The sequence below is a fragment of the Chiloscyllium plagiosum genome, chromosome 6 (genome assembly GCF_004010195.1).
Source record: "Chiloscyllium plagiosum isolate BGI_BamShark_2017 chromosome 6, ASM401019v2, whole genome shotgun sequence".
Classification (NCBI taxonomy): Eukaryota; Metazoa; Chordata; class Chondrichthyes; order Orectolobiformes; family Hemiscylliidae; genus Chiloscyllium; species Chiloscyllium plagiosum.
Genome location: NC_057715.1, coordinates 2486683 through 2503101, shown reverse-complemented (window position 1 = coordinate 2503101; position 16419 = coordinate 2486683). Strand labels below are relative to the sequence as shown.

The following is a 16419-nucleotide window of genomic DNA, read 5'->3' as shown; positions in this document are numbered from 1 at the left end:
CGGTATATTGTGTCCAGGTCGATGTGCTTATTGATTGAATCTGTGGATGAGTGCCATGCCTCTAGGAATTTCCTGGCTGTTCTCTGTTTGGCTTGTCCTATAATAGTAGTGTTGTCCCAGTCGAACTCATGTTGCTTGTGTGGCTACTAAGTACTTATTACAGCCAGGGAATTCCTAGAGGCATGGTACTCATCCACAGATTCAATCAATAAGCATATCGACCTGGACCCAATATACCGGCCACTGCAGCGGACAGCTGGAAATGACAACCGGAAGCGGCAGATACAAATCACTATAAATGCTGGAGGAAACATCACAGAAGCGCTTCACAGGAGGCTCCCAAGCACTGAGGATGTCACCTAGACAGGGGACAAAACGTCTGCAACACAAATTTCCAGCTCGGCGAACAGAACCACAACAACAAGCACCCGAGCTACAAATCTTCTCCCAAACTTTGAACACCAATGTCAATGGTACCAGTAATCACTACAATGGCTGCAACTTCCAAATATCCACTTCTCATGAACAATACAGAGACTGATCCACAAAGCTATCTTTGATATTCACTTTTTTGGACTCACCGCTCATTTCTAGTTGGATTGTATATGTAGCGTTCGTGTTTTTCTTATGTGGTGACAAATAAACTTTCCCCTTCTGTTAATTGAGGAAGGACCTGCTAAATTGGCTACTTTTAAACCATAAGTTAATTTGGTCTGGGAGAAAGATATCCAGAATGGAAGTTTTTTTTTAAAATTAACCTTATCACAACCAACCCAAAGAGTGGGTGAAGAAGGGAAAGGGAACCAGTTCATTCCTCCTCACTTGGGAACATAGTGGTATCCTGTCTGGAAGCGAAATGTACTCAATTTAGATTTATTTAATATTGTCACTTGTACGACAGTGGTAAGCGGATAATGTCGGCACGTTCCAGCATCATCTTGGATTACAGAATAAATTACTGAACAACTTGTATAAATGGCAAAATACTGAATAAATTAATATTTAATTGATATTAATAAAACTGAAACAGCTTCAAAAGTTAATCTCTCCCTCTCCACAGCCTTCACTCTCTCTACTCCTTCAGGCGCTATCGTCCAACATCGTTCCTGGATCTGGGAAATCTGCTCCTTTTCTACTGTTACCAGCACTATCACTTCCATGTCCACTGCCTCCGAGCTGGAGACGCTCTCACTGTGTGGATTCTGCACCTCCTACTCCGACAGGATCCTGGCTCCAAACCGACTGACGGGATCCTGGCTCAGAACCGACCAACAGGATCCTGGCTCCTAACCGACTGACAGGATCCTGGCTCCGAGCCAACTGATGGGATCCTGGCTCCGAACCGATCGACAGGATCCGGGCTCCAAAACAACCAATGGGATCCTGGTTTGTATTCTGACGCTGCCACCCAAGATGGAGTGCGGATGGAGACACATAGGGCCCCATCATCCTGCAGGAGGACATCAGGAGGAGGCCCCAGAGTAACCAAAACAAAGGAAAGGTTGGAAAGACAACGATGGAGCACTGCATGAGCCATGAGCGGTTGTGCTCTGGAGACAGACGCTGCTGACTCAATTGCCGCCATCTTGCATTGTTAACTGCTGGGGAACCTCACCTGGGGTCTAGTTGTAATACTTCGTATGTGAGTAATCTTCTCCAATCTAAATCTTTTGAGATGTCTGTGTTTCCTAAATTCCAAGCTTTTCACTGTCCCGAATTTAATTGTTTCTCTATTGATGACAGTTTCCCAACTCTCTTTTGATGTCTTTTGGGATTTTTTCTTATGTTGAAGGTCCTACATAAATTTCTTCTGGTTTTATGAATAACATCACATTTTGTTCTTTTCCCGCTTTCGTTTATTACTGTATTAAATCTCTAACCTTTCATAGTTCTGATAAAAGGCTAACATCTCTCCATAGATATTGTCAGGCCTGAGAATTTTAGCATTTTCTATCTTCATTACCTGCTTCTGACGTTGATGTAACTCCATGTGTAAACAACAATTTATACACCAAATTGCTGTTGCCCATATATTCTGGTCATCACTTCATTTGAAATTAATGTTCCATCATTTTGATAATATTCTTTAATTGTTCTTGCAACATAAAAAGTAGTTATTACCTTTACTTGCTTTGTCCACATTTTGCAGATCATCTGGAAACTTCAAAAGATCTGGATATTTCTCCTCACAAATTTGTGCCAAGAAATGTAAAAATGTGGTTTTTTGATCTGCTGATTTGATATCCTTCAACTGTGGAATATAAGAAAAACTAATTTTAAAATACTTAACTCATGTGATATTTTGGTTCTCTTTAATTAATCATTTCAACAAAGTAACATTTTCATTTTTAGCTTGTTTTCACTGTGCATATTTAAGTAAGGCAATATAATGACATATGAGCTCCTGATTAATTCTTAGGCCTTGATTTTAAATTTGAATGGCCATTAGTTTTTCTATCAGCTTCAGATTTTCCATTTAGCTATCAGAACCACTCTCATGTGCTCTGGGTTTTATGAAATCAACAATTAGGGAAATGAGTTTATGGGTTACATTTGTGCTGTTCCTTCAGTTTTACAGATCATGCATCATTTACAACAAACAATAACTTAATCGTGATAATACACAATATAATATTGTCTTCGTAATTGTGTTTCTCATGTACATCAAGATCAGGACTAAAAATTTGCAAAGATTATTTGTAGAAAAAGGTGAATTGATAAGTTTTTTTAATTAGTTCATGGGATGGACATGTCAGAGCTAGGCCAATGGTTATTGCCTATTACTACCTGCACAGGGGGCACTTAATAGTCAACCATATTACTATGGGTTTGGAGTTACAATAGGCCAGACCAGGTAAGGATGGCAGATTTTCTTTCCTAAAGAACTTTCGTGAACCACGGCTACATGGTCACAATTAGGGAGTCTTTTATTCCAGATATTTCCAAAGTTTAAATTCCACAATGGTTACATGGTCACTATTAGGGAGTCTTTTATTCTAGATATTTGTTGAGTTTAAATTCTACCATCTATCATAGTGGGAAGCAAAACTATGTCCCCAGAACATTAGTCTGGGGTTTTGGATTCCTAGTTCAGTGACATTGCAATGTGTTACTCCCCGTTATGTTTTAATTTTATGGCCCCAACACATATGACAGAAGACTAGCTTTATTCAAGCATATAGTTCATCCAGTTATTCTATACATCCACTATAGCCAGTTCAAGAATTTTACAAACCTTTTCATATGCAATGTAAAGACAAAGGAAGATATACGTTTACATATACACAGCACATCCAAAAACATTTCCCAGTCAATTAAGTACTTCTGAATTGTTTTGCTTTGGAATATAAGTACAGTAACAGAGGGGCAGTGTGCATAACATTCGTTTGTAGGCAGGAAGGCTTTTCCAATATATTCATGTGGTGGTCAGCTAATTCAATATACATCCATGAGGAGCATTGTGAACAATGGAGGGTGCCGTGCTGGATAATGGCCTTGGGCACAGTGCACTGTTAACGTGAAAATGTAAAACTGAATGCAGCCTCCAGGACAAAAGGAACAATGTAATGAAGCAAAATATGCACACCCATGAGGGAAGCCTACGCTCACTCAACAGAGGACAACAACCCATAGTTGTGTCAAGATAAGGTGATGAATCATTCAGCCTCAAAACTGGTGGTGATGTGCTTGTCATAGGCCTTTCAGCACCATTGTACCATTGTTCTGGCGTCTGTCATTGCATCCGCACCATTCCTTCCCAATTTGCTCATATCATTTTTCCTACCACTTATCAGAGGAGATATGTAAACATTACAAATAGCATAATGAGGTGGCTTGAGCTTCTCCATCATTCATTAACAACACGGCGCTTTCCTGGCAACCATCTATGCTTTTGATTCTCCTTATTCAAGGATCAATCGGATCCCTCACTCTTCACTTCTGTGAATACCTCCCTTCTATGCAAAGTAGAGGTGGTGGAGGGTGATGCACACCAGAATAATCTTAAAAATTTCAAGTTACCATCACACTTATTCTGGAGACTATTGAAATAATTTGCCTGAGCAGTCCAGGGAATTAACTCTCAGCTCTAGCTGTCTGAAATGATCAAATGCTAAAGCATTTGCAACCATCTGCAGCTAGAACTGTCAACTGACTGATTCATTTCAGCCTCTTCCAGAGGTTCCCAGCTTCATGGATGGCAATTTGACTCACTTCATGTTATGTCAAGGGGTGGATGAAAACACTAGGTACCATAAAGCCAAAAAATCCCAACAACATTCCAGCGATACTAGTGAAAACATGTGCACCACTATTGACAGCAAACCTCACCACAATATCCAGGATAAATTTAATGCAATCAATTACCGCTCCATCAGTCTACTCTCGATAATCAGCAGGAACCTTTGAAGGTGGAATCAAGCAGTACTTGTTCAGCAATAACCAACTCAATTATCTCAATTTGGATTCTGTCAGGGCAACTCAACTTCTGACCCTGTTACAAGCTTGGTACAAATCTGGACAAGAAAGTTGAATTCCAAAGATGAGATGAGGTTAAAAGCCTCGAGATCAAGGCAACATCTGGAAGAGAAAGGCATCAAGGAGTCTTACCAAAACTGAAATCAATTAGGAATGATGGGAAACCTTTCCAGTAGTTGCAGTCATATTGAGCACAAAGGAAAATACCTGTCAGAGGTCAATCATCTCTGACCCAATACATCACTGCAATAACTCATCTGGGTAGCACCCAAATGGGTGGCATGATGGCTCAATGGTTAGCACTGTTGCCTCACAGCGCCAAGGACCCGGGTTCAATTCCTGCCTAGGGTGACTGTGTGGAGTTTCTCCCCGTGTCTGCGTGGGTTTCCTCCGGGTGCTCCGGTTTCCTCCCACAATCCAAAGATGTGCAGGTCAGGTGAATTTGCCATGCTAAATTGCCCATAGTGTTAGGTGCATTCTCAGGGGTAAATATAGGGTAGGGGAACGGGTCTGGCTGGCTTACTTTTCGGAGGGTTGGTGTGGACTTGTTAGGCCAAAGGGCCAGTTTCCATACTGAAGGGAATCTAAACTAATCTAATCTACCCAGGATAGTTTCAGCTGCAATATGCAGAAAATGGGACTGCTCAATGTTCACCATTTCAGAGATTCTTCAGATACTCTGTCCATGTCCATATGTAACAAAAACTGAACAACAGTCAGGTTGGGCTGAGTAGTGGCAAATAACATTCATGCCAGACAAGTTCCAGGCAATGACCATCACCAACAAGAAGGAATCTAACCATTTCCCCTTCATGTGAAATGGCATTACTGTAACTGAAACCCTACAATCAATATCCCAGGGATTTACCACTGACTGGAAATGAAATCGACTAGCTATATAAAAACAATGGATAGAAGAGCAGGTCAGAGGCTAAGAATTCTGCACAGAGTAATTTACCTTGTGTCTTTCCACAGTCTATCCACTATCTACAATTCTCAAGGCAGCCATGTAACAATATACCTTCCACTTGCCGAGATGAATATAGCTCCAATAACATGCAAGAAGCTCAGTGCCATCCAGGAGAAAACAACCTGCTTGACCTGCTCCACTACCATAAACATTGACTTCCTCTACCTCCAATGCACAGTGGCAGCAACGTGTACCAAATGCAATAGGCACTGCAGCAACTGACCAAAGCTCCTTTAGCAGCACTTTCTAACCCACAATTCTAACATTTTGAAGAAAACAGCAACAAGTGCATGAGAACATCAACACCCACAAGTTTTCCTCGAAGCCACACAGTCTTAAATTGGAAATATATTGCTGTATTTTCAATGCTGCTGGGTCAAAATCCTGCAACTCCTTCCTAACAGCAACACAAGTCCATCTACAGCAGATAGATTGCAGCAAATGAAGGAAACTCACTGTCAAGCTCCTCAAGTGCAGATATAGATGGGTGATAAATCCTGGCTGAGGCAGTTATGCCCACTTGCCATGACTGAAAATATTTTACAAATTAATTAGTTAACTGTTTGTTGCTTTCGTTGGGGCATGGGCAGCACTGCATCTCTTTTTGGTTGCACTTTGCAGGTTATGCACTGGTGTTATCAACCAGGTCTTCTATTGGTTGTATCATTAATGATCCATCCCTGTGTGTGAAGAAATGGAGCAAACATTCTGTGGCACTTGTAACTAAAAGTATATAAAAGTAACTAAAAGTAGTACCCACACATCTGTAGAATTTGTTCTTTGAGATCACAGATCAGTAGCACGTCCAGAGAGTGAAATCCCTTTCAGATCATGCTGCTGCTGAACCTTAATCCTATTCCCCAAATGTGAAGGCATGAATTGGTCATTTGTGGATAACTTAATTGGAAGGAGAATTTGACTCTGACAAGTGGCCTTTTAGTGAGCATGTATGATATACAAACATATGCAACAGGGATTCCCTTTGCTTTCAGTCTAAAGCTCAATCCACCATTAGTGTATGGAGAAATTAAGGCCTCACTTTCATCCTGCTGATGTTTGTCCTTTTGCACAACTGAACTCCCCCACAGCTTTGTATCCTGCTCATGACACTATCACAAGATTGCATCTACAATCATGGTTATGGTGGCAGCCACCAATTTGCACAAAGCAAGGCACCATGAGCAGCCATGAGATAATGAACAGTTCATCTATTTCAAACATTAAGTTGGCTCGGGAACAAGGGGTAACTCTCCTTCCTTCTTTGAGTAATGCATGGGACCTTTTACATGCACCAAAATGACAGTAAAGCTTTGGCTTAAAGTCTCATCTGAAAGATGGCTCACGAAACAATGCAGCCCTCCTTTAGATCTGCACTAGAGCCACAGGTGAGATCTTATGCTCAAATCTCTGGCTTTGGGAATATGCCCACAGTCATTTGATTGAGAGGTGATAAAGCTAGTACTGAACCATGGTTGCCACTAATGCAACTAGAGTCACTTTATAATTAAAGGATTTTAGAAAGGTACATCGCAATTGATATGAAAATAAATAAGTTTCAACATGAACTAATAATTATTAACTGTTTATCTAGTTATGTCAACATCAGATTTTCTCTTGTAGACACTAAATTTATACAGCTGGTCAATTTCAGTTTCTACTCATTGGTAGCCCCCAGGATATTGATATTCAGGGATTCAATGATGGATATGCCATTGAAATTCTGATCTGTGCACAGATTCAGAGGCCCAGGACACCAAGGATGTACATGACTGGAAATAATTGCCTATGTGCCTGAATGAAACCCAATTCCTTCAATTTCCATCCTGTGATAATGCTAAGTACCATGTTTAGGAAGTGAGAGGTGTTGGGTTTGTTTAATGGACAGAGAAATTGAGCAGGTTCCCTTGTAACTGTAAGATTGTCTCTCTGCTTGAATTTGGTATACTCTACCTTCTCTGCCGAGTGCACGGTGCTTCCATTGCTTGGCCTTGGACAGACTTGTGAAGTAGCTTACTCAGGTTGACAACTCATTTTTCGGTACTCAGGATGGCCTCCTCTATCACCAAACATTAAAAACCTGACGCCTGGAGGAAGAATGCCTCATATTCCATCTTGGGACCATGCAACCACACAGGATCAAAGTGGATTTCAACACTTTCTTTATTTCCCTCCCCCACATTATCCCAGACCCAAGCCTCCAACTCATTTTTGGGTTTGCCTGATGATGCTCATGGAGGGCCTCTTTCCAAGGTTTTTTTGAACCAGGCTTAATACAATGGTCGAAATGCAGGTAATACACTGGGTCATGAGGTTAGTGCAGTTCCATGCAATTCTGCTGATGATGGTCCATTGTGCCTCATGGATGCCATGTTTTGAGCCTTTCACTCTGTTCTGAAAGGTGATGCTGTCAGACAACCCAAACTGAACACAGTGAATGAAGAAAAAGATTTGTGCTGCAAATGTTAAAAAGTAACATTTTCAAGAGTTTGTGATTATGCTGTTGATCTACTATGTACTACACATATTAGTGATAATAGTGGCAGCGATAACCTGCATCGTCCAACAATTTGCACACTAGACAAGCAACAGCCTCACCACATCATCATGGCACATCTCAAATTCACTTATGGTTCAGTTCTCCACTTCAAGGTTGCATTTTGCAGCATGTTACCATTGTGACGCTACCACCAGGTAACCTTGCACACAGGGACATGTACCAACTTGTAGGCTGGAGCATGTCTTAACTTGCTTTCTTCACACATTCACTTTGTGCCTACTTAGATGCTCATTTCACTTCTGCCATGCCTTGCATTTTTGCATTTCTCTATCTCATTCAGAACTTAAAGGTTCACAGTAATTCTGTTTTGCCTCACAGATGAAAGCCAGGCAGCTTGACAGGGTTGCCAACAATTATCTGTCATATTGCTATCCAGCACTGTACTATCTCAACCTCACCATTATGCCAGGTGCCAGCAGCTTATGCTGCAAGCACTCTACATGTGCTTCAGCCAAATGGCCACATCTCAAAGTGGGGATCCCCACTCCACAACGAGCCCTATCTGCAGCTCTCCTGTACACTCAGCCCTAGTCCTGAAGAAGGGTTATACCAGAAACAGTGACTTCTCCACCTCCTGATGCTACCTGGCTTGCTATGTTCTTTCAGCCTCCTGTCTATCTTCTTTGGATTCCAGCATCTGCAGTTTTTATGTTTCGAACAATCAGTCAAGGGCAGCGTCCAAGCACAGTCTGAGGATTTTCAACAACAGTCACAATCACCCTGGCTGCACATGTGGGGAAAATACATCACACATTGCTAAGTTGTAGGGTCAGGACTCACAGTAATATTGGGAGATGCTGACTTTCATGAAGACTGGGTGAGACAGTTTAGAAGCTCAGTCCTAATGGGGTTGACAGAAAGCGTTCAGGGAAAATGGTGCATGGAGGTTCAGGGCAGGCTGCTCAAAACCAGGCTGAGCCCACGACTCACTCTGCGAAGCGAGAACAATGCTATCTTCATCCTTTTCCAAATCACAAATGTACTCAGGAAATGGAAATTGTCCACGACTACACACAGAGTGAGCCACAGAAATTGTATTCCTCTCTAAACGAATAGAAAGGGAGGCCACCGCCAGAGTCATCCTCTGCCATTTCTGCCACCTACAAATGGACCCCACCACCAGAGATGTATTCCTCTTCCTACCCCTATCAGTGTTTCGGAGAGATCATTCCCTTCGCAACTCCCTCGTCAGGTCCACATCCCACACCAGCCCACACCCCACTCCCGGTACCTTCCCCTGCCATCGCAGGAAGTGCAAAACCTGCGCCCACACCTCTCTCCTCACTTCCGTCAAGCCCCCAAAGAATCCACATCTGACAAAAATTTACCTGTACCCCCACCAATGTCATCTACTGTATCTCTCTACTGCAAAGACGCCTACTTGCAGATTGTTTCAGAGAACATCTCTGGGACACCCGCACGAACCAACCCCACTGCCACGTGGCTGAACACTTCAACTCCCCCTCCCACACAGTCAAGGACGTGAAGATCCTGGGCCTACTCCATCGCCAAACATTAAAAACCTGACGCTTGGAGGAAGAATGCCTTATATTCCATCTTGGGACCCTGCAACCACACAGGATCAATGTGGATTTCAACACTTTCCTTATTTCCCTCCCCCCACATTATCCCAGACCTAAGCCTCCAACTCAGCACCGCCGTCTTGACCTGTCCATCGCCTTTCCCATCTGTCCACTCCAGTCTCCTCTCTGACCTATCACCTTCTCCCCTACCTTCATCTACCTATCGCATTCTCAGCTATCTTTCCCCCAATCCCACCCCCTCCCATTTATCTCTCAGACCCCTGACCCACAAGCCTCATTCCTAATGAGGGGCTTATGGCCGAAACATCGATTCCCCTGTTCCTCGGATGCTGTCTGACCTGCTGTGCTTTTCCAGCACCACAATCACTACACTTTCTCTCTAAACATGCAGGTTCTACTCGTGAGCAATGTGAGATCTTTCAAAGAGTAATTGGATTAATCAGCCACTTACACATTACAGGCTAGAACATAGAACATAGAACAGTACAACACAGAACAGGCCCTTCAGCCCACGATGTTGTGCTGACCACTGATCCTCATGTGAGGTAAAACTAATGTACGAACTCTCAAATTTCTGTGACCATATGCATGTCCAGCAGTCTCTTAAATATCCCCAATGACCTCACTTCCACAACTGCTGCTGGCAACGCATTCCATGCTCTCACAACTCTCTGCGTAAAGAACCCGCCTCTGACATCCCCTCTATACTTTCCACCAAACAGCTTAAAACTATGACCCCTTGTGTTAACAATTTCTGCCCTGGGAAAAGGTTTCTGGCTATCAACTCTATCTATGCCTCTCATTATCTTGTACACCTCAATTAGGTCCCCTCTCTTCCTTCCTTTCCAATGAAAAAAGTCCAAGCTCAGTCAAACTCTCTTCGTTAGATAAGCCCTCCAGTCCAGGCAGCACCCTGGTAAACCTCCTCTGAACCCTCTCCAAAGCATCCACATCTTTCCTACAATAGGGCGACCAAAACTGGACACAGTATTCCAAGTGCGGTCTAACCAAAGTTTTATAGAGCTGCAACAAGATCTCATAGCTCTTAAACTCAATCCCTCTGTTAATGAAAGCCAAAACACCATATGCTTTCTTAACCACCCTGTCCACTTGGGTGGCCATTTTAAGGGATCTATGTACCTGCACACCAAGATCCCTCTGTTCCTCCACACTGCCAAGAATCCTGTCTTTAATCCTGCACTCAACTTTCAAGTTCAACCTTCCAAAATGTATCACTTTGCATTTATCAAGGTTGAATTCCATCTGCCACCTCTCAGCCCATCTCTGCATCCTGTCAATGTCACATTGCAGCCTACAACAGTCCTCTATACTGTCAACGACACCTCCAACCTTTGTGTCGACTGCAAACTTGCTGACCCATCCTTCAATCTCCTCATCCAGGTCATTAATAACAATTACAAAGAGTAGAGGCCCAAGAACAGAGCCCTGTGGAACACCACTCACTACTGACTTCCAGGCAGAATATTTTCCTTCCACTACCACTCGCTGTTTTCTATTGACCAGCCAATTCTGTATCCAGACAGCTACATTTCCCTGTATACCATTCCTCCTGACCTTCTGAAAGAGCCTACCATGGGGAACCCTATCAAATGCCTTACTGAAGTCCACATACACAACATCCACCGCTCGACCCTCATCAACTTGTCTAGTAACATCCTCAAGGAACTCAATAAGATTTGAGGCATGACCTGCCCCTCTCAAAGCCGTGCTAACTACATTTAATCAAGCCATACTCTTCCAGATAGTCATAAATCCTACCCCTCAGAATCCTTTCGAACACCTTGCAGACGACAGACGTGAAACTGACTGGTCTGTAATTGCCAGGGATTTCCCTATTTCCTTTCTTGAAGAGAGGAATTACATTTGCCTCCCTCCAGTCCTCCGGCACGACTCCGGTAGAGAGCAAGGATGCAAAGATCTTCGCAAGCGGCGAAGCAATCACATTTCTCGCTTCCCAAAGCAACCGAGGACAAATCTGGTCTGGCCCTGGCGACTTGTCAATCTTAATGTTTGTCAAAATTTTCAACACATCAGCTTCCTCAATCTCTATTCATTCCAGCATGCACACCTGCTCCTCATGGTTTTATTCACTACAAGGTCCTTTTCTTTAGTAAAGACAGAAGCAAAAAACTCATTTAGGGCTTCCCCTACCACCTCAGACTCTATACACAAGTTCCCTATGCCATCCCTGATCGGAGGAGAAAGTGAGGTCTGCAGATGCTGGAGATCAGAGCTGAAAATGTGTTGCTGGAAAAGCGCAGCAGGTCAGGCAGCATCCAGGGAACAGGAGAATCGACGTTTCGGGCATAAGCCCTTCTTCAGGCCTGATCGGCCCTACTCTTTCTTTGATCATTCTCTCATTCCTCACATATGTGTAAAATGCGTTTGGATTCTCCCTAATCCTTCCTGCCAAGCCTTTCTCGTGCCCCTTCCTGGCTCTCCTCAGACCATTTTTGAGCTCCTTCCTCGCCTGCCTGTAATCCTCTAGAGCTGAGCAAGACCCTTGCTTCCTCCACTTTACGTAAGCTGCCTTCTTTCTTTTGACGAGAAGCTCCTCCGCTCTCGTCATCCAAGGTTCCTTTATCTTACCCCTTCTTGCCTGTCTCAGAGGAACACATTTATGCATCACTCGCAACAACTGTTTCTTAAACAGTCTCCACATGTCGATAGTGCCCTTTCCATGGAACAATTGCTCCCAGTCCATGCTTCCCAATGCACGTCTGATAGTATCATAGTTTCCTTTCCCCAATTAAATATCCTCCCATTGTGCCTGCTTCTCTCCTTCTCCATAGCTATGTAGAATGTGAGGCAGTTGTGGTCACTATCCCCAAAATGCTCTCCCACCGCAAGATCTGACACCTGTCCCAGCTCATTGCCGAGCACCAAATCCAAAATGGCCTCTCCCCTTGTCGGCCTGTCAACGTACTGAGTTAGGAAACCCTCCTGAACACACCTTACAAAAACAGGTCCTTCCAAACCATCTGCTCGAAGGAGGTTCCAATCAATATTGGGAAAGTTAAAGTCACCCATTACAACTACCCTATTACATTCACACTTTTCCAAAATCTGCCGACCTATGCTTTCATCAATCTCCCTGTTGATATTGGGGGGCCTGTAGTAAGCCCCTAATGAGGTGACTTCTCCCTTACTGTTCCTAATTTCCACCCATACTGACTCAGTAGGCATACCCTCCTCGACAATGGTAACTTCTGTAGCTGTGATACCCTCTCTGATTAGCAGTGCTACACCCCCTCCTTTTTATCCCCCTCCCTTTTTTTTTAAATGTTCAAAACCCTGGAACATCCAGCAACCATTCCTGCCCCTGAGAAACCCACGCCTTTGTTATGGCCACAACATCATAGCACCAGGTACTGATCCATGCTCTAAGCTCATCACTTTTATCTCTGATACTCCTTGCATTAAAGCAAACACACTTTAACCGATCCCTTGGTTCTTTCCAAAGAAATTCCTTCCCACTGGCTGTGCTACCTCTTGCTATTGCCTCATCTCCATCAACTCTCACCTCCGGTATATAGCTCAGGTTCCCACCCCTCACCATACTAGTTTAAACCGTCCTGAACAACTCGAGCAAACTTTCCACCCAGGACATTAGTCCCTTTCCAGTTCAGGGAACATCTATAATCCTAGTATGTCAGTAATTTGAGGTCACAACTGCAATATAGTCAGCAAGAGAGCTAAGGGTGGAGTGAAGAGTTGTTAGGATTTGGAACACCTGCCTGGGAGTGGTGAAGGCAGAATCCATAGCAGGTTTCAAAGAGAGCTGGATATATATTTGAAAGTGATGAATTTAGAGGGCTACCAAGATAGAGCTGGAGAATGGGACACAAATCCTGGTCACAGGCGATTTTAACTGTGTCACAGGTCCTCACAAATTGATCACAGTCATTTGTGTAAAGCAGAGGTAATCACAAGCAATTACAAGCAGAGTGTCACAAAGCTGGTCCCTTTTTTCGAAAAGGATACTGTGTCCTTCATTGTTTTCAGAGGGGTCATAAACGAGGCCAGAATCCGATTAGATTGGTTTGGTTACAGAGATTAAAGGGTATTGAGAGGCCTTTTTGTTTACATGTAAACAGATGAGACTTCAGGCCAAAGTGGTCATGTTTTAGAAGTGACCTGTAGAATGAAAGGGGAGCGGTCAGCTCTCTAGCTGAGCAGTTTAATTCAGTCCAGAGTTCAACAGTGAGCTATGTGGAAACTCACTCTCTCTTTCTGCCCTTCTAACTTCAATCTGTCGGCATCTGTTCCATTTTTTAACTGTGTCTTAAGGGGTTTGCTTAGTGGGACTGTTGTGTATATTCAGAACAGCATAATTAAGTCCAGTTTGGATAGACTGAGTTCTGTCGGGGTTCTTTATTCTGTTGTGCTTCACTGTGTAATTTTGTGAATACATTTCTGTCTGTTTTAAAACCTGATAGTCAACCTAGCTATCTTACTCCGGGTAATTCTCACTGTAAACTTACCAAAACAAATTGTAAAGTTATGGGCTGGATTGCCTGTTCACGAATGTTTTGAGTGTTCTGGCCTTGTCCATAACAGCAGCACAAATCACAAAGATAATTTAAAGTCTCACAGGCTGTATAAGGGCACAAAGGTAACATCCTCTCCTCTAAAACAGTAATTATTCGACACCATGCCCTCATCTGCATTGATATGTCTCTTCAGGGATGTGGGAGGGTAATGTGTGGGGCAAGAAAGACTTCAATGATCATACCGCCCTTACAATCTGCTCCTGTGTTTCCATGGCATAACTTGTATCATTTACAGTGGAACAAGACCTACTATGTCTAATGTGCATGTAGCTGCATTCTGTTGGATTCATTGTCAGATCTCTCCATGTCCCATTAGATGGAGGACTATGTTAAACCATCAGCGTGTGCAATGTGAATGCTGAGTGTTCACATTAGCGAGAACTCGTTTGCTTTCAAATATTCTCCACATAGCTTCATTGGAACCATGACCACTAGATTCCACACTGCAGGGGTCATTGTTGCTATGGTCATGGCACTACATAGTTGCAGAGAAATTGAGGAGTGTGCCAGCTAGCCCAGGAGCAGCTGCAATTTCCAGAGTCTGTCAAACAGCCTTCACATGAAAAAGTCTCAGCTGAGGTTTCCCTCAGGATGCAGAAATGCTTCAGGAGGATGAGACTCTATTGTTCTTGATGCCATTCTTCCAGATGAGTGAGGCACAATGCTATCACAAACCATGAATGTCCCAAGACACTGTCATAGCACTATTCCATCTGCAAGCTGAAGGGCTGAGTGGCCATCCTGTCCCAGTAGCTGTCAAGGTGTCAGCTGTGCTCATTTTTTATGTCACTGGCTGCTTCCAAGAATCCCTGGAGGACCTGTATGGGATCTTGCAATTCCAACCTCACAAATGTATCAAGGCTGAATCAATTACTAACGTAATTCACACCAGATATTCCAATTCATCCTGTTTTCCTTAAGCAAGGTCAGTATTGTTTCAGACAGTAAGCTTTGCCAAAATAGCAGGTCAGCCCAAGTGCAGGGTGCTACAGACTGTTTACATGCTGCACTTACAGCACCATCTCATAAGACAGCAAACTCATCAACACAGGGCTCCATTCCATTAAAATACAAGTGTTATGAAGATATGGGTGTGCTTTTAAGAAAGTTAAAAGCTAGCAGAACTACCTGACAACACCAAGTGTTCTGAACAAGATATAATGTAACTTTTTAGTCCAGCAGCTAGGGTATCAGGTTTCTTGGAGACCAAAAACAATTTCGAATTCAGCCAATCAGTTTAAATTATACCCCAAAATACCAATGTCCAATCAAGTTTGAATTTAGTATATTGACAATATTAAAAACCAATGAAACAATCCAATGCTTTGGGGTATAAGATTGGGGAAAATTGAACAACTGGGGGAGAACTGCCGAAAGACCAACAGATTGCTGTCTGAGGGGTACTTATCCAGAGAAGGAGTTTGCATAGAGAAAAACATTGACATGGACCTGGGCCTGGACAGCAAATTTGCAAAGAGAAGATTTGACAGCTGGCTGGTTTTGAAATTTTAACTTTTTTCAGTAAATCTTTATTGGGGGTTTTATCGGACTAGTATTATAGAAGGAAAAGTAAAAGATAGGTTAGAGGAAGGAGTTGTAAATAGTTGTTAGTTAATTATCTTCTGTTATACTTTAAGAAATAAAGATGTTACTTTTACTTTAACTAGTTCTTGGCCTCTCGAATTTTCACAGATTACTGCAAGGAATAAATCTCTTCCGTGTTGCTAGTTTAAATTAAGCAGGAGGGTTTAGCCCGTGTCATAATACCAAGTTATCTGTGATTGTCAGAACCCAACTTAGAAGCATCCACTAGGCACCCTGTAAGATGCCAACATGCCATAACCTCAAGAACTATCATGTTTCTGCTTTGTTTCAAGGGTAGGTTGCTCTACAAAGATGATTAACAGGGAACAAGGGCTACACTCTGCAACCGCGATGATAACTCCTTTGCACAAAGCCCGGCCTAACGGCTAGAGTAGATACTATGCAGCCTATTCTTCTCCAAAGGCCATCACAGCACAGACGATAGGCCTCCTGAGGGTCATGTTTTGATGGCTAAATTGATATAGGAGTACTGTGTATCACAGTCCAGGCAGAATGTTCTGCACTGTCCTAGCTGTGTTTTGTCCAAGTTGTGCCCACAACGTAGGAAATGTGATGGACGCGAAGAGCTGGGAGAGAAGCAGCAGTCTTCCAAGGAGGAACATCACCATCTGCATGATAGGGTGTGCAGCACATGAACCTTATTGATACCCGGTTCCCATAGATGTGAACTGGCCGCATTGAACATTCATTAAT

The 16419-nt window shown here is 43.1% G+C and overlaps 1 protein-coding gene across 2 annotated transcripts in view; it reads right to left on the bottom strand.

The window, feature by feature from the left end:
* Positions 1–16419, bottom strand: part of LOC122550431 (protein diaphanous homolog 3-like) — a 577944-nt gene that overhangs the window by 193862 nt on the left and 367663 nt on the right. For both annotated transcript variants that reach the window (XM_043691160.1, XM_043691161.1), the window contains one exon: positions 2122–2251. In XM_043691160.1, coding sequence (XP_043547095.1) covers positions 2122–2251 — 130 coding nt within the window. The remainder of the gene's footprint in view (positions 1–2121; positions 2252–16419) is intronic.